This window comes from Amblyraja radiata, chromosome 11 (genome assembly GCF_010909765.2).
Source record: "Amblyraja radiata isolate CabotCenter1 chromosome 11, sAmbRad1.1.pri, whole genome shotgun sequence".
NCBI lineage: Eukaryota > Metazoa > Chordata > Chondrichthyes > Rajiformes > Rajidae > Amblyraja > Amblyraja radiata.
In genome coordinates, this window is record NC_045966.1 from 39180221 (window position 1) to 39198235 (window position 18015).

At 50.7% G+C, this 18015-nt stretch overlaps 1 protein-coding gene across 2 annotated transcripts in view; it reads right to left on the reverse strand.

Annotated features, from left to right (window-relative positions):
• Window positions 1–1668: 1668 nt before the first annotated feature.
• Window positions 1669–18015, reverse strand: part of pdgfrb (platelet derived growth factor receptor beta) — a 44819-nt gene continuing 28472 nt past the window's right edge. For both annotated transcript variants that reach the window (XM_033029732.1, XM_033029731.1), the window contains exons 13-23: window positions 17413–17517; window positions 16417–16527; window positions 15312–15465; window positions 14528–14694; window positions 12232–12350; window positions 10724–10846; window positions 10185–10296; window positions 9422–9521; window positions 9107–9212; window positions 7801–8039; window positions 1669–5720 (exon numbers count right to left, since the gene is read on the reverse strand). In XM_033029732.1, coding sequence (XP_032885623.1) covers window positions 5585–5720; window positions 7801–8039; window positions 9107–9212; window positions 9422–9521; window positions 10185–10296; window positions 10724–10846; window positions 12232–12350; window positions 14528–14694; window positions 15312–15465; window positions 16417–16527; window positions 17413–17517 — 1472 coding nt within the window. In that variant the 3' untranslated portion in view covers window positions 1669–5584. The remainder of the gene's footprint in view (window positions 5721–7800; window positions 8040–9106; window positions 9213–9421; window positions 9522–10184; window positions 10297–10723; window positions 10847–12231; window positions 12351–14527; window positions 14695–15311; window positions 15466–16416; window positions 16528–17412; window positions 17518–18015) is intronic.

The following is an 18015-nucleotide window of genomic DNA, read 5'->3' on the forward strand; positions in this document are numbered from 1 at the left end:
CCGCAGCCTGACGCACGCACGCGCACAGTTGCAGCGGGTCGGTCGGGCAGCGTGTGTGGGGAACGTGGACAGATGCACAGATGCTGCCTGACCGCAGAGTTACTCCAGCACTGTGTGTCTGTCCGTCCACTCAATAACCTTTATTGCAACTAGCTGTGGATAGTAAAACCCAAACATCCTAGAGGAGCTCCTCTAGTATCTTTGGTTAAACCTGCCCTAGCTTTCCTGTGCCCCCCCACACCCACTATCCTGTCCTTTGTCCCTCCCCCGTCCCCGTCCACCCATACACCTCCCTCTGGCTTTCATTTCACAACATATAGGAGTAGAATGAGGCCATTCGGCCCATCGAGTCTACTCCGCCATTCAATCATGGCTGATCTCTGCCTCCTAATCCCATTCTCCTGCCTTATCGCCATAACCCTTGACACCCATTCTGATAAAGAAAGTGCAGCGATGTCTTCTCACAGGATGGTCCACAGATACCTAGACACCAGGCACTGCAGATGCTGGTTTACCAAAAAAAAGCACAAAGTGCTGGAGTAACCCAGGCGGGTCAGCCAGCGTCTCTAGAGGTCATGATAAGTGACGTTTCAGGGAGGGCCCCTACTTCAGACATCCGACCCGAAACATCATCCATCCATTTTCTCCAGAGATGTTGGCTGAGCCATTGTGTTACTCCAGCGTTTTAAACCTTCTCTTTCATTCCTCTTCTCTCCTTATCTGACACCCTGTTGTATCCTAAACATCCGCATTTGTCACTTACGACACAATACGGTAGAGCTTTATTTATCCCAGGAGGGAAATTGATCTGTCAACAGTCATAAAGTACAAAATACATGAATTGAAAGTGAGGAGTAGAAAGAATTGGGAATGTGCAAAGATTGGGGAGGGGGAGGGAGGGGAGTCAGTCTACCCCACGACAGAAGGGAGAGGAGTTGTACAGTTTGATAGCCACAGGGAAGAAGGATCTCCTGTGGCTCCAACCATCACATCCCCCCCTCCTCTGTATCCACCTATCACTTGCCAGTGAAAATGCGCAACTCCACTCCCGAGGTCAGGATGGATCCCTGATGGAAAATTTACGTATCTATTACCTTGTGTATTCTATCTGTGTCTGTACAAGATCGCTTACCGAAACTGCCTAGGGCACAAGTAATTAACAGCAAAGATCCTATAGCAGCTATAGGATCTTTGATTAACAGGTCTCGGTCAAGTGATTAGGAGTAATCACATAGTTTACAGAACTGCTAATCTTGCTCTGGCGAAACATTCCGCAACTAACTGTTATTTCCTTTTAATTCTGAGTCTCCTTATCAGTTACCATTGTCTGGACGCTTTTTGGTTTCAATAAACGTATAAAAGAGATGTTTTTCAGCATTAGCACAGAGGGGATTCACACAGACTATTGTGCTCTGTGTGACTCTCTCTCTCACAACAAAGTTCGTTCAGTTTGTACCTCAGTTTTTGTAATAGTCTTTGTTGGAAATTTTCTAACAATCCCGGGTGTCTGGTGCCATGAGGTATCAGCTCTACGAGCTACGTCACTGCTTTGTTTTGCTGATGTCTATGATGTGAATTCACCATTTTGCTTTTCTAAGATTCATAAATGATAAACGCAGAGCTGATGTTTGAAGACCAATTAATCAAGTGAGAAAAAGAATGAGAACATTTGCTAGAAAATAATTTGTTTATTTTGTTAACAAGGTAAATGAATATTACATTACTGACCAACGGGGCAAATATCAAAACACGTTTCACACTTAACAATGTTTACATACAGTACACATTCTAAATGAACACCATTACAACTGATTTAAAGATATTGACTGTACCGTTTTTGAGATAAGATATCTGTAAAACTAAATAAAAAACCCTTACACACCTCCCCAATCATACATTGTCACATAGCCCATTCAGAGAGAATTCACACTAAAAGTAACTTCATAACATGGTGTAAAACACAAAGTGCTGGAGGAACCCAGCGGGTCAAGCAGCATCTGTGGAGGAAATGAACAGGTTCCGTCTGTCCCGACCTGACCCGAAACGTCGCCTGTCTAATGTAGTTCTATCCATTCCCTCTACAGATAGGCACAAAGTGCTGGAGAAACTCAGTGGGTCAGCCAGCATCTCTGGAAGTAAAGGATGGGTGATGTTTCAGGTTGGAACCCTTCTTCTGACTGAAAGTAGGGATTGGGGGGAGGGGGAGGTGTAGAGCTGGAGGCGGAAAAAGACCAGGACAAATCTGGGATGGACACATATGGCCTCAGGCAGGGTGGTGTCCTGGTAGGCCCAGTGTTGGCTGGGAAAGGTGTGATCTCAAGAGAGAGATAATATGGAGAACTGTGGAACTGGTTAAATGACAAGGGTGGAGGATTGAGGGGAGGGGAATAGTATCGGTAGAAGTTACGTGAAATTAAAGGGTAGAAATGTGTACGTGTCCAGGTGGGGAAGGGCGAATATAATCAATGTTATCTAAAATTAGAGTATTTATTATTCATACCATTGGGTTGTAAATTATCCAAGCGGAATATGAGGTGCTGCTCATTTAGTTTGTGTGTGGCCTCGCTCCGACAGTGGAGGTGGCCCAGGACAGAAAGGTCAGTGTAGGAATGGGAAGGGGAGTTGAAATGGTTAGCGACTGGGAGAGTGCGTAGGCCTCTGACAATCATCATGTGCCCTCCATATATGCTGCCTGACCAGCTGAGTTCTTCCAACACTTTGCGTTTTGCTTGAGATTCCAGAATCTGCAATTTCTTGAGTCTTCATAGTGGGGGTGGGGTTGGTATGGTTAAGTGGATGAATTGGTCAGGTTTGAGTGGATAAGGGTGTGTGGGGATTGAAGACAAGGCTGTACAGAACTGTGCCTCTGGAGCTATATTGCCTGCTGGTGTTTCACCTGCTTTGCTAATCGTGTTTGAGAGTCACATCCAGACTCGGGACAATAACGGGACAAAGTGTGGCCCTGATTTTATACTTTTGAGATGCTGCGCTGAAACAGGGCCTTTGGCCCAATGAGTCCTCACCGACCAGCGATCAACTAGGAACCTGAGGGGCAACTTTTCACACAGAGAATGGTGGGACATGAGGGCCTGAGTTACAGGGAGTGGTTGGGGAGGCTCGGACTTTATTTCATGATGTGCAGCAGGTTGAGGGGTGATTTTATAAAATCACCAGGGGAATATACATGGTAAATGCATGGACTCTTTCACTCAGAGTAGGGGAATCAAGAACCAGAGGACATAGGTTTAAGGTGAGGGAGGAAAGATTTAATAGGAATCTGAGTGGCAACTTTTTCACACAGAGCTTGTATGGAACAAGCTGCTGCAGGAGGTATTTGAGGCAGGTACCATAACAACATTTAGATAGACACAAAGTGCTGGAGTAACTCAGCGGATTAGGCAGCATCTCTGGAGAGAAAGGATGGGTGACGTTTCGGGACGGGACTGTTCTCCACGAAGGATAGGATCTGTACAGAATCCTGTGCTTTGTTGATATCACTTCAGTGTTATAGAAACACAGGAGGTGGGGAAGAGGAAGGGAGTTCCTCAATCAGCCGGCATTAATTCCTTTGGATGACAAAGAATTTGGTAGCTTTTCCTATTGGCTGCAGAGAGACAGCATGGTGGCACAGCGGGTAGAGCCTCCGCCTCACAGCACCAGAGACCTGGGTTCGATCCTGACCTCGGGTGCTGTCTGTGTGGAGTTTGCACGTTCTCCCTGTGACAGCATGGGTTTTCTTTGGGTGCTCCGGTTTCCTCCCACATCCCAAAGGCATGCAGGATTGTAGGTTAATTGGCCCTCTGTAAATTGCCCCTAGTGTGTAGGGAGTGGATGAGAAAGTGGGCTAACATAGAACGAGTGTGAACGTGTGATCGATGGTTGACGTGGACTCGGTGGGCCATGCTGTATCTCTAAACTAAAATTAGGCAGATATGAACTGTGTCATTGTGTTTATAGTGTAATTGTTGCGAGGTTGTGGATGTGGAGGAAAGATGACATGCGTGTATGATTACCAAGGCAGTACACAAATTAATCTGCCCTCTGTAAATTGCCCCTAGTGTGTAGGGAGTGGATGAGAAACTGGGATAACATAGAACTGGTGAATGCTGGTCGGTGTGGACTCAGTGGACTGAAGGGCCTGTTTCCTTGCTGTATTTCTAAACTAAACCAAAGGTACAACACCCACAGAACCTTGCTTCTGAAAACACAAACTCCAATGATTGTGACACTGGAAATGATCAAAGTAATCAAAACAAATATATTTACAATATTTGCTATAAAGAAAGAGAAAAATAAGTTCCTTTATATATCGTAATTTTGTGCAAAACATGCTACCTATAAGGTGGATGGAATAAACTCAAATGTTGCATTATTATACAAACTACAAATCCACCACCGATTTTCCGGCACCTCCTTTAATCCAGACAAAATTACAAGAGCGCACTTGAAATTCCCCCCCCCTCGGAAGTCCCCCGAAAATGTGTCGCCCAGGCCAGGTGAGGCGTCCGATCTCGACCTCATCGGGACTTCCGCGACCGATCGGCGGGTCGAATTTGCCCCCAGCGGCTGAGGTTCCAAGGGTGCCGGAAAATGGGTGGTGGACCTGCATTACACTTTAACCTAGCTGTTATCTAAATAATATTATCCTGAAGAGATTTCACTCCAGATTAGTACCAGGGTAAGGTCCTCCTAACAAGAAATACATCGTTGGAGGTTTCTAAAAGTGACTAACTAAACAAATAAACGCATCCTTCTCTGTTCAATTTATAAAAGTAGACTTGTTATCACAATGACTTTCTTTCATTCTAATACTGTCTGCGGTATAGCTTGATATATCTTAATATAAGATGAGCAATTCTAGCCTTGGTTAGACTCCCTGGATGTCAAACACAAGGAGAAGGAGGTGTATAAAGTCATGAGGGGAATTGATAGGGGAATGGAGAGTATTTTACCCAGAGTAGGGGAATCAAGAACCAGAGGACATCGGGTTAAGGCGAGGAGGAGAAAGATTCAATAGGAACCTGAGGGGTAACTATTTCCACACAGAGGGTGGTGGGTCTATGGAACGAGCTGCCAGAGAACATCAGTTGGGCCGAAGGGCCTGGTTCTGTGCTGTATGACTGTGACTGTGGAAGGATCCCTCAGTGTGGAGGGTGAGAAGCCTTCAGTTTGAGGGGAGCGGAGGAACCTCTCGGTTCGAGGGAGATTGGTCATGGCTTGGAGATCCACGGAAGCCTGGAGATGGAGCGGGAGTGGGAAACCAGGGATGGGTCCTCAGCAAATGTTCATCGCCAGTGGGAATGGGGGCAGGGGTGGGGGCTTGGGAACACCAAACCCAAGGGCACCCATTCCCGGGCACGGACTTCCCCTGAGAGTGGACACCTGCTCCACCGATGACCCTTACTCAAGAGGTTCCTCACACCTTGACCCTTGCTCAAGAGGTTCTTCATCACCACAGTAATTCCCCATGTCCCGTCCCCACGTGGGATGGAATGGGCGATCTGGGGGTTGTCCATCAGGAGAGTGGTGGGAGGTTCTGGGGATGGTCTGGGCAGGAGGTGAGGGCATGGCGGAGGGTGGGCCATCACAAGAAACTGTCCTCCACTTCCGGTTGGTTCCACTCAGCTTCGCTCTCCATCTCCACCTTGGTGGCATCTACCGTCATCTGAGGAAGATCACCAGTGTTGGCCGGTTCTTCATTCTCACCACAGGCCAGGGAGCTGGAGAGAGAGGGAGGACATCTCAATAACTTCTTTCATTCATTGGTAGGCGTAGAAACTGCCTGGTATTTTTATTTTGCAAGTCACAGTCATACAGCATCCTACAGGATCCCATCACTAGTCACATATTTCCATCTCCACCCATTTCCGCAGAGACCGTTCCCTCCGCAATTCCCTAGTTCATTCATCCCTTCCCACTCAAAGCACCCTCTCCCCAGGTACTTTCCCCTGCAGCCGCAGGAGATGCAAAACCTGTCCGTATACTTCCCCCCTTGACTCCGTCCAAGGACCCCAATAGTCCTTTCTAGCAGATGTTCACTTGCATCTCCTCCAACTTCATCTACTGTATCCGTTGTCCTCGGAGTGGACTCCTATATATCGGCGAGACCAAACGCAGACTGGACGATCATTTTGCTGAACACCTACGCTCGGTCCGCAAAGACCTGTTGGATCTCCCGGTAGCCAAACATTTGAATTCCCCTTCCCATTCCCACACTGGGCCGCCTACATTGTCAGAATGAGGCCACACACAAATTGGAGGAACAGCACCTCATATTTTGCTTGGGCAACTTACAACATTGATTTCTCTAATTTCAAGTAATCTTGCATTTCCTCTCTCACTGTCCCTCCCCCACCCCAGTGGTCCTGCTAGTTTCACTGTTCATATCCCTTCGTTATCACCTCTTCCACAGCCAACAATGGACCATTGTGGACTCCACCTTTCCTTGGTTATTGGCTATGATTTGTTCTGTGCCTTTTGATACTGCTAGTTTCCCTCTCCCCTGACTCTCAGTCTGAAGAAGGATTTCGAATCTGAATCATCAACTATTCCTTTCCTGCAGAGATGCTGCCTGACCCGTTGAGTTACTCCAGCATTTTGTGTCTACCTTTGTTGTAAACCAGCTTCAGCAGTTCTCTCCAACAAATATACAGTTTAGTTTGGTTTATTATTGTCATGTTATATTATTTTATATACCTTGTTCAAGTCTCCCCTCAACCTCTGACGTTCCAGGGAAAATAATCCAAGTCTGTCCAACCTCTCCCTGTGACCAAAACCCTCCAATCCAGGCAACATTCTGGTAAACCTCCTCTGCACCCTCTCCAAAGACTCCACATCCTTCCTGTAAGGGGGCGACCAGAACTGTACACAATACTCCAAATGCGGACGCAGCCCAGACCATCACACAAACCAACCTCCCTTCCATTGACTCCATTTACACCTCACGCTGCATCAGCAAGCCCACCAGCATAATCAAGGACCAGTGTCACCCCGGTCACTCCCTCTTCTCCCCTCTCACAATCAGGCAAGAGGGACAGAAGTGTAAAAACACACACCTCCAGATTCAGGGACAGTGGACAGCTTAATTGTAATCATGTATAGTCTTTTCATTGACTAGTGACTTTCATGTGACTTAGTAAACGTGACAATAATAAACTAAACAAATGAACTAAACTAAGCATTTTGTTTAAGGAGGAACTGCAGATGCTGGTTTACACTGAAGTTAGACACAAAACGCTGGAGTAACTCAGGGGTCAGGCAGCATCTCTGGAGAAAAAGAATAGGTAAAGTTTTGGGTTGTAACCCTTCTTCAGAATGAAAGTAGAGATGGGCATGGGAATAAACTAGAGGCAAGAAAAGATCAGAACAAATCAGGACCAGTAACCGATGACCAAGAATAGAGCCCATAATGGCCCATTGTTGGCTGGGGAAGAGGTGATAACATGGGGATACAAGGACAGGATGTGAACAATGGAACTGGTAGGAGGACCAGGGTTGGGGAGGACTAGGGTTGGGGAGGACTAGGGTTGGGGAAGACTAGGGTTGGGGAGGACTAGGGTTGGGGAGGGGGGAGAGAGGGAATGCAAGGTTTACTTAAAATGAGAGAAATCAACATACCGCTGGGTTGTGCGCTGCCCAAGTGAAATATCACGTGTTGTTCCTCCAGTTTGCGTGTGGCCTCACTCCGACAGTGGGGGAGGTCCAGGACAGAAATGTCAGTGTGGGAATGGGAAGGGGTTAGCAACCGATAGATCCAGCAGGCCTTGGTGGACCGAGAGTCGATTAGGTGAGGGGCCTTACCTGGGCCTTGTCCCGTCAGATGGTTCTACTGTGGGCATCCTCACTGGGGTGGGGAGGTCCACAGTGGCCTCGCTGGGGTCAGGGTCGGGCAGGGGGATGATGTACCCATTGTCCTGCCCCTGAGGGTACTGGCAGTTGGAGTAGATGATATCTTCGTTGCCCTGGTAGGTGTTGGGTCTGGTCCGGCGTAGAGCTGGATGGTCATTCTTCATGAACTCCTTATTGACCTGAGCGTATTTCTGCAGAGGCAACAAGGCAACAGTTGGCACGTTACATTTAATGGAGACCTTACTGGAAACGTTGCTTTAGACTCTAGAGATACCATATATAGAACATTCAACAACATTACAGCACAGGAACCGGCCCTTCGGCCCACAATGATTGTGCCGAACATGATGCCAAGTTAAACTGATCTCATTTAGTTTAGTTAACATGGAAATAGGCCCTTCGGCCCTCCGAGTCCGTGCCGACCAGTGATCACCCCGTACACTAGCACGACCCCACACGCTAGGGACAATTTACAATTCTTACCAAAGCCAATGAACTTATAACCAGTAGATCTTTGGAATGTGAGAGGAAACCGGAGCTCCTGGAGAAAACCCACACATTTACAGGGAGAAGTCTGTACAGACAGCACACGTGGTCAGGATGGAACCCGGATCTCTAGGGGCTGTGAGGCTGCAGCTCCAATGCTGCACCACCGTGCCGGCCTCATAGGAGCAAGATTATATTCTGCACTCTGTTTATTTTCTACCCTGCTCTCCCTGATGCCCTCATGTCTGGTACAATTTGCCTGGATAGCGGGCGGAACTAAGCTATCCGCTGTATACTGGGACAGGTTGAAAGGGTGCAGAGAAGATTTACAAAGATGTGCAAGGACTCAAGGGCTTGAGGTACAGGGGGAGGTTGACCAGGCTAGGACTTTATTCCTTGGAGCGCAAGAGGATGAGGGGGTGATCTTATCGAGGTGTATAAAATCATGAGAAGAATAGGTCGGGTAGACAGATAGAATCTCTTTTTAAGTTGAGATTTAAGAGGGACCTGAGGGGCGACTTTATTTTTTACACAAAGGTTGGTCGGTGTATGGACGAGTTGCCGGAGGAGGTAGTTGATGCAGATACTATTGCAACATTTAAGAAACATTTGGACAGGTACATGGATAGAGCAGGTTTAGAGGGATATGGGGCAAAACGCAATCAGATGGAACTAGTGTAGATGGGGCATGTAGGTCGGCATGGGCAAGTCTGTTTGCATGCTGTCTGACTGTGACTGTAGGTGCCAATAACACAACAACAACAACACTTGCCTTCTTGTAGCTGTCAGTGAGAAGGTTCCCGATGGATGTGACCAGGCTGGAGAAGGAAGGTCTCTTCTCAAATTCGTCGTTCCAGCACTTTTTCATGATGGCGTATCTGCAAGAGGGGGTGAACATGGATTACAGGGGTATCCCAGAGACAGTAACCCCTCCCCGCCCATCTCTCCGAGGGACACTTCCTTTCCCTCCCCTTCCCATCCATAAGCCAAGTGTGCGGTCATGGCATGCTGTGGTATTTTTGCCCGCCCCCTCGTCCCCCCCTCGTCCTCCACCCCCAAGGTCGCCTCCCTCCCCCTCCCCGCTCACATTTCATCGGTGGCGTAGTGCGGCTTGGGCATCCGGTAGCCCCGTCGGATGGCGTTGTAGAACTGGTCGTTAATGGGCAACTCTGGGTACGGGGTTCCACCTAGCGAAGGAGAAGATGGTAGAGGGTTGGGGTCATACAGGTTAACACATGACCCTCTCCCACATCACACCCACCCCTGCTCCCCCAAATAATTCCAAGAGATAACTCTGTCGTAGAGCCGTACAGCACAGAAACAGGCCCTTCAGCCCACCATGGCCATGCTGACCAAGTTGGCATATTGGGCTAGTTCCTTTTGTTAGCATTTGGCCCACATCCCTCTACACCGACCTGAAACGTCACATATTCATGTTCTCCGGGTGATCTGCTTTCATCCCACACGCCAAAAAAAATGCAGGTTTGTTGGTTAAGTGGCTTCTGTAAAAACCGTAAACTGCCCCTAGTGTGTAGGGTAGTGCAAGTGTACGGGGCGATCGCTGGTCGGCACCGACGTGGTGGGCCGAAGGGCCTGTTTCCACGTTGTATCTCCACAGTCTAAATTAACCTACAAACCTGTACGTGTGGCTTTGGAGTGTGGGAGTTAACTGCAGCTCCTGGAGAAAACCCACACGGCCACAGGAAGAACGGACAGCACCCGGAGTCAGGATTGAACCCGGGTCTCTGGCGCTGTGAGGCAACAGCTCTACCGCTGCGCCACCGTGCCGTGGTTGGTCTTAAGTGGAATGTTTAAGCGGGGTTGCGGGGGTGAAGCGGGAGGGGTCTTACCCAGAGTGAAGATCTCCCAGAGCAGCACAGCGTAGGACCACACGTCACTCAGGCTGGTGTACAGGTTGTTGAAGATGCTCTCCGGGGCCATCCACTTCAACGGCAGGAAGGTCTGAAACCAGACAAGCGGGCAGGCACTGTCAGTCAGGGACTCACGGGGGGGGGGGGGGGGAGAGAGGGAAAGGGGGAAGAGAGAGAGAGAAGGGGGGAGAGCGAGGGGGAGAAAGAGAAGGAGGGGGAGTAGAGAGGGAGGGGGGAAGAGAGTGAGAGGGGGTGGAGAGAGAGGGAGAGGAGATGAGAGGTGGGGAGAGAGAAAGAGAAAGGGAGAGAGAGGGGGAGAGAGAGAGGGAGAGGAGATGAGAGGTGGGGAGAGAGAGAGGGAGAGGGAGAGAGAGGGGGAGAGAGTAGGGGGGAGTAGGGGAGAGGGAGTAGAAGGGGGAGGGACAGATGGTGAGGGAAAGAGGCAGTAGGGGAGGCAGAGGGAGTAGGGGAGCAGAGTGCGAGGGGAGAGAGGGGTTTTTTAGTTCTCTCATACTCACACTTCCTCTGGAAATGTAGTTGGAATCGTTGACTATATCGCGGGCCAGCCCAAAGTCGCAGATTTTCGCCAGTTTCCCCTCACAGATCAGAACGTTTCTTGCTGCTAGGTCTCGGTGGACACACTGCCAAAACAACACCGTGTCCACTAGTTACTGCCCAGAGACTGAGCGGAAACCTCAGTAGCAAGGCCCAGAACTGTCACCCACAGTGCTGGTGTAACTCAGCGACTCAGGCAGCATCTCTGGAGAACATGGACAGACGACGTTTCAGGTCAGAACCTGAAGAAGGGTCCCGACCCGAAATGTCACCTAGTCTTTTTCTCCAGAGATGCTGCCTGACCCCCTGAGTTGCAATAGACACAAAGTTGCAGGTGGAACTCCGTGGGTCAGGCAGCATCTGTGGAAGGAATGGGCAGACAACGTTTCAGGTCGGGACCCTTCATCAGACTTGGCCTCAAGTCAGTTCTCAGCTCTTGATTGTCCATTGAAGGGTCTCAACTGAAATGTTGTCTGTCCATTTCCTCCACAAATGCTGCCTGACCCGCTGAGTTCCTCCAGCACTTTGTGTATTGCTCAAGATTCCCGCATCTGCTGTTCCTCATGTCTTTGATCTGATCAACTGCAGGTACTTTAGTGCCAGACAAAGACAGGGAGACGGGGCATGTAAACACACACACACACGTGTACTCACCACACACACACACACACACACACACACACACACACACACACACACGTGTACTCACCACACACACACACACACACACACAGTGTACTCACCACACACACACACACACACACGTGTACTCACCACACCCACACACACACACACACGTGTACTCACCACACACACACACACACACACTCACCATATACACACACACACGTACTCACCACACACACACGCGTGTACTCACCACACCCACACACACACAGATGTGTACTCACCATATACACACACACACGTACTCAAACACACACACGTGTACTCACCACACACACACAAGTGTACTCAAAAACACACACACACACGTGTACTCAAACACACACACACACACGTGTACTCAAACACACACACCCCAAGTAGTTAGCACTTTGGCCGCGGTGCGCAGCGGGTAGAGCTGGTGCCTGAAAGCACCAAAGACCCCAGTTCGATCCTGACTAAGGGTGCAGTCTGTGTGGAGTTTTCACGTTCATACCGTGACTGTGTGGGTTTCCTCTGGGTGCCCCCTTAGTGTAAGGGTTGCGAGTTTGTAGCTACAGTCACGTATGTGGGGTAAAGATGACCTCTCTGTGTGATTACTGAGGGCTGCAAGAATAGTGGACTTCACCAAGGCCACGCACAAATTAATTGGCTCTCTGTCCCGAGAGTGTAGGGAGTGGATGAGATGAGTGGGAATAACATAGAACACGTGTGAACGGGTGATCGCTGGTCGATGTAGACTCGGTGGGCTGAAGGGCCTGTTTCCGTGCTGTATCTGCAAACGTTTAAACGTGGCGTCACTCACGTTTCGTAGGGCGAGGAACTCCATGCCGTGTGCCACCTGGTAGCTGATCCCCACCAGGTCCATGAAGCTGAGCGCAGACGACTCACTGATGAGCAGTTGCTCTGGAGAATCATCCTCATCTGTACAAGGAGACATCGCGTTAGACAGGTAACTGCACACTGACACCACCCTCTCCCTCAGTATAGGCCCACATACCCAGGGACAGTGTAAAGCATCACTGTAGATTCGTTTATTGTCATGTTTAAAAAAGGTACAGTGAATAGCTTTGGTTTAGTTTAGAGATACAGCGCGGAAGCAGGCCCTTCGGCCCACTGAGTCCACACCGACCCATGATCCCCGCACACTAGCACTACCCTACACACACTACATTTATACCAAGCCAATTAACCTACAAACCTTGGAGTGTGGGAGGAAACCAAAGATCTCGGAGATAACCCCTGCAGATCACAGGGAGAAAATACAAACTCCACACATACAGCCCTCAAAGTCAGGATTGAACCCGGGTGTCTGGTGCTATAAGGCAGCAACTCTACTGCTGCGCCACCATGCCGCCCATTAGTTTATTCAGTTAATTATTGTCACATGTACTGAGGTCCAGTGGAAAGCCTTTGTTCTAGTTTAGTTTCTTTAGTTAGTTCATAACTTATAGGAGCAGAATGAGGCCATTTGGCCCATCCAGTCTACTCCGCCATTCAATCATGGCTGATCTATCTTTCCCTCTCAGCCAGCGGCGGAAATCCTGGGGAGGACAGGGGGCCCCCCCCCCCCCCCCCATCCTGGGGAGGACAAGGGGACACCCCCCCCCTGGGGAGGACAGGGTGCCCCCCCCCCCCCCGCTTTGAGAGGTGGGGGACGACCCCCCACATGTTTTGTAATCCAGACTTTATCAGACGCTTTGTATTGGCTGAATCGGGCCGATTCAAGCCCCACGATTCAGGGCGGATGAAGCTGTTGTTGCTGGAGTTCGGTCACCAACCAGGTCAGCTCCCGATGTTACCGTATACAGGGCCCACGGCCGAAGCCTCGCGTGTGTGCGTGTGTGCGCGTGTGCATGTGTCTATGCGCATGCACGCGCACGGTCGCCAAGAAATTGTGTCCCCCGCATGTTTTGATAGCGATTTCCGTGCCTGCTCTCAACCACATTCTCCTGCGTTCTCCCTGTGACCTTCGACACCCGTACTAATCAAAAGTAAGTTTATTAATGTCACGTTTAAAGAGGTACGGTGAAAAGCATAATCAAGGACGAGTCTCACCCCGGTCACTCCCACTTCTCCCCTCTCCCATCAGGCAAGAGGGAGTTTCTTCCCAGCTGTTATCAGGCAACTGAATCAACAACTGGAGAGCGGTCCTGACCTCCCATCTACCTCATTGGAGACCCTCGGACTATCTTTAATCTGACTTTATTTTGCACTAAACGTTATTCCCTTTATCCTGTATCTGAACATTGTGGACAGCTTGATTGTAATCATGTATAGTCTATTCAATGACTGGTTAGCACGCAACAAAAACATTTACACTGTATCTCGGGACATGTTACTAAACAAAAATGAAAGGGCAGACAGGCTTGTCATGTAGGCCAGTGGCCAGCAGGTGTCAGGCATTGTCCACAGTTGAGGAGAGTAGTTTAGTTTGCCACGTGTCATTATAAACAACAAAAATGTTCACTAGATATAAATATACCAATAGACAATAATAGAGCAAAAGCCAAAGAGAGAAAGAGGTGGGGGGAGTGGGGGGTGGGTGGAGGGGGAAGGGGGGGAGAGAGGGAGGGGGAGAGGGAGGGGGAGATAGGGGGAGAGGGTGGGGGGAGAAGGGGGGGAGAGGGAGGGGGTGAGGGAGGGGAGAGGAGGGGGAGGGAGGGGGTGAGGGAGGGGTGAGGAGGGGGTGAGGGAGGGGAGAGGGAGGGGGTTGAGGGAGGGGGTGAGAGAGGGGGAGACGGAGGGGGAGAGAGAGGGGGAGAAGGGGGGAGAAGAGGGGAGAGGGAGGGGTGAGGAGAGAGGGGAGGGAGGAGAGGGGAGGAGAGAGAGGGAGGGGGAGAGAGGGAGGGGAGGGGGAGAGGGAGGGGGAGAGGGAGGGGGAGGGGGAGAGGGAGGGGGAGAAGGAGGGGGAGAAGGAGGGGAGAGAGAGGGGGAGAGATGGAAAGATGGAGAGGGAGAGGGAGGCTGAGGGGAGAGGGAGAGAGGGAGGGGGAGAGAGGGAGGGGGAGAGAGGGGAGAGACGGAGGGGGTGAGGCAGGGAGGGCATGGAGGGGGAGAGTGGGGAGGTTGAGGAGGGGTGAGGGGGGGGGGGGATTTACCGGTGGGTGTGTTGGGCTGCTCTATGTAGGGGTCGGTGTAGTGGTCGTGGGCGATCTGTGCGTACCCGCCTGGTGCGGGCGGCTGTAACATGGGCGTGTAGTCGACCCGCTCCTCCTTATTCATGTCCATGTATCCCCCATCACCGTCAAACGACAGGGCCACGTAACTGTGGGGAGAGAGGGAGGGGGGAGAGGTGGACATAGAGATTGTAGCCTTCATTCAAAGAATGCAGAGGCCATTTGGCCCATTCATTGCTGGCCCTCCATTTAACCATAGTCCTCCAATTACTAAGGAAATAAGTGCTGGGTGCTGTCTGTGTGGAGTTTGCACGCTCTCCCCGTGACCACACGGGTTTCCTTTGGCTGCTCCGGTTTCTTCCCACATCCCAAAGACATGGTTTATAGGTTAATTGGCCCTCTGTAAATTGTAGGGAGTGGATGAGAAGGTGAGATAACATAGAACTAGTGTGAACGGGTGATCTATGGTCAGCGTGGGCTCGGTGGGCCGAAGGGCCTGTTTCCTTGCTCAATATCTTGCAATTCAATTAACAGGGAGGAGTCACGTTTCAAGTCGAGATCCTTTTTCAGACTGGAGAAGGGTCCCGACCTGAAACGTCACCCATCCGCGATCTCCCGAGATGCTGCCTGACCCACTGTGTTACTCCAGCACTTTGTGCCTGTCTTTGCCAACTTGGCCGGCATGGACAAGGTGGGCCGAATGGCCTGTTCCACTGCAGGCTGGGCTGGTGGGCAGGCTGTGTGGGTGGGAGTTCTCGGACGTTACCTCTTGAGGCGTTGGTGGTAGTTGGTGACAAGACCCCCATCAGTCTCCCCTCTCTCCGCTCGGATGCACATCTGCACGAAGCTCTGCTTGTTACGGTACAGGTAGTCCACCAAGTCGCCATGGCGACAGTACTCCGTGATCAGGTAGATGGGACCTGGGCAGAGAGGGGAGCTAGTCACAGTCATCCCATTCCCATCCCATTCCCATTCCATCCCATCCTATCCCATTCCCATTCCCGTTCCATCCCATCCTATCCCATTCCCATTCCTTGCCATTCCCGTTCCATCCCAGTCCCATTCCAATCCCATCCCATCCCCGTTCCAATCCCATCCCATTCAGATTTACATTCCCATCCCAATCACATTACATCCACATTTCCATTCCAATTTCATTGCCATTCCATTCTAACCCCATCCCCATGGGATCGAGCGGTCTGGATCTGGGTTGGGTCTGGGTCTGGGTCTGGTTTAGGTCTGGGTCTGGGTCTGTGTCTGGGTCTCGGTCTGTGTCTGTGTCTGTGTCTGTGTCTGGGTCTGGGTCTGGGTCTGTGTCTGGGTCAGGTCTGTCTGGGTCTGTGTCTGTGTCTGTGTCTGTGTCTGGGTCTGGGTCTGGGTCTGTGTCTGGGTCTGTGTCAGGTCTGTCTGGGTCTGTGTCTGGATCTGTGTCTGGGTCAGGTCTGGGTCTGTGTCTGTGTCTGGGTCAGGTCTGTCTGGGTCTGGGTCTGGGTCAGGTCTGTCTGGGTCTGGGTCTGAGTCTGGGTCAGGGTCTGGGCCTGGGTCGAAGTTGCTGCTGGTACGTTGCCAGTGACTGTGCACCTCCCAGTCCACATGTTCCTGCGTCAACACCTCTGCACTCACCCACACCCTCCCCTCCTCATCTCCACATTCATTCCCTCCCGTCCTCACCCCTCCACCCTGCCATTTTCTCACTCTCTCCTCCCTCCCTTTCTCTCTCCGTTCCCTCTCACATCTCCTATCCTTCCTCTCCCCCTCTATTGCCTCTTCTCTCCCCTCCGTCTATCTTCCCTTCTATCTCCCCCCCTCTCCACACCCTCCCTCCCCTCCCCCTCTCCCCCTCTCCCCACTAGGAGTGGCGGTGATCCTACCTTCCTTAGTGCAGGCTCCCAGCAGGTTGACGATGTTGAGATGGGGTCCGAGATGGGTCATTATCTTCAGCTCAGACATCAGTGCTTGTTTCTCGCTGGTCCGGGCAGTGGCTGCAGGGCCGGGGGGGGGGGAGATAAAGGGCAGTGGGTGAGGAGGGGAGGGGCATTTTGTGCAGGACAGTGGTGACCGATAGGACGCGAGGGTCTGAGCTACAGGGAGGGGTTGGGTAGGTTAGGACTTTATTCCTTGGAACGCAGGAGGATAAGGGGTGATCTTATAGAGGTGTATAAAACCATGAGAGGAATAGATCAGGTAGACGCACAGTATAGGGGAATATAGAACCAGAAGACTTAGGTTTAAGCGGAAAGATTTAATAGGAACCTGAGGGGTAACTGTTTCACACAGAGGATGATGGGTGTATGGAACAAGCTGTCAGAGGAGGTAGTTGAGGCAGATGCTATCAGAACATTTAAGAAACATTTAGACAGGTACATGGATAGAATAGGTTAGGAGGGATATGAGGCAAAGGCAGGCAGGCAGGTAGGACCAGTATAGATGGGACATGTTGGTCGGTGTGGGCAAGTTGGGCCGAATGATCTAAACTAAACTCTGGCTGAAGAAATTCTATACTTTAGTTTTTAGTTTTGTTTGTTGTCACATGTACCGAGGTACAGTGAAAAGCTTTTTGCTGCATGCTATCCAGTTAGCGGAGAGACAATACATGATTACAATTGAAGGGGAGGGTGGACAGGACAAAGACAGAGGGAACAGGGGGGGGGGGGGGGGAGCGGGGGAGGGACAGAGAATGGAGGGGGGGAACACAGGGACAGAGAGGGGGGGAACACAGGAGGGGGGGAACACAGGGACAAAGAGGGGGGGAACACAGGGTGGGGGGAACACAGGAGGGGGGGAACACAGGGACAGAGAGGGGGGGAACACAGGAGGGGGGGAACACAGGGACAAAGCAAAGGGAGGTGACAGAGAGGTGGACTCACTCTTGAGCATCTTGACGGCAACCTTGGTGATGGAGTCGGAGTGCCCCAGGCTGTGTGCGGTGGCTTCTACCACCCGGCCAAAGGCCCCTGAGCCCAGCGTCCTTCCTGCAACAAACAAACCCACATCAGCAACGCTGGTTTTCAAAAACACAATTATTTTTAATAGCTAAAAGTGTTTTTTTGTTAACTGCAGGCTAAAAATACTGAAGGCCGTTTATTGTTTCATAGAGTTGTGTGTGATCGGAGGGATTGCTTGTCCATCTCAATGCTTTGTCATAGGAGCAGAATCAGGCCATTCAGCCCATCAAGTCTACTCTGCCATTCAATCACGGTTGGTCTATCTTTCCCTCTCAACTCCATTCTCCTGCCTTCTCCCCATAATCCATGACACCCGTACTAATCAAGAACCTGTCAATTGACTTGACTCTGTGGCAATGAATTCCTCAGATTCACCACCCTATGGCTAAAGAATTTCCTCCTCTTCTCCTTCCTATTCCGAGGCTGTGCCATCTGGTCCTAGACTCTCTCACTCAGTGGAAACACCCTCTCCACATCCACTCTATCCAGGCCTTTCACTATTCACAATACACACACAGTACACAA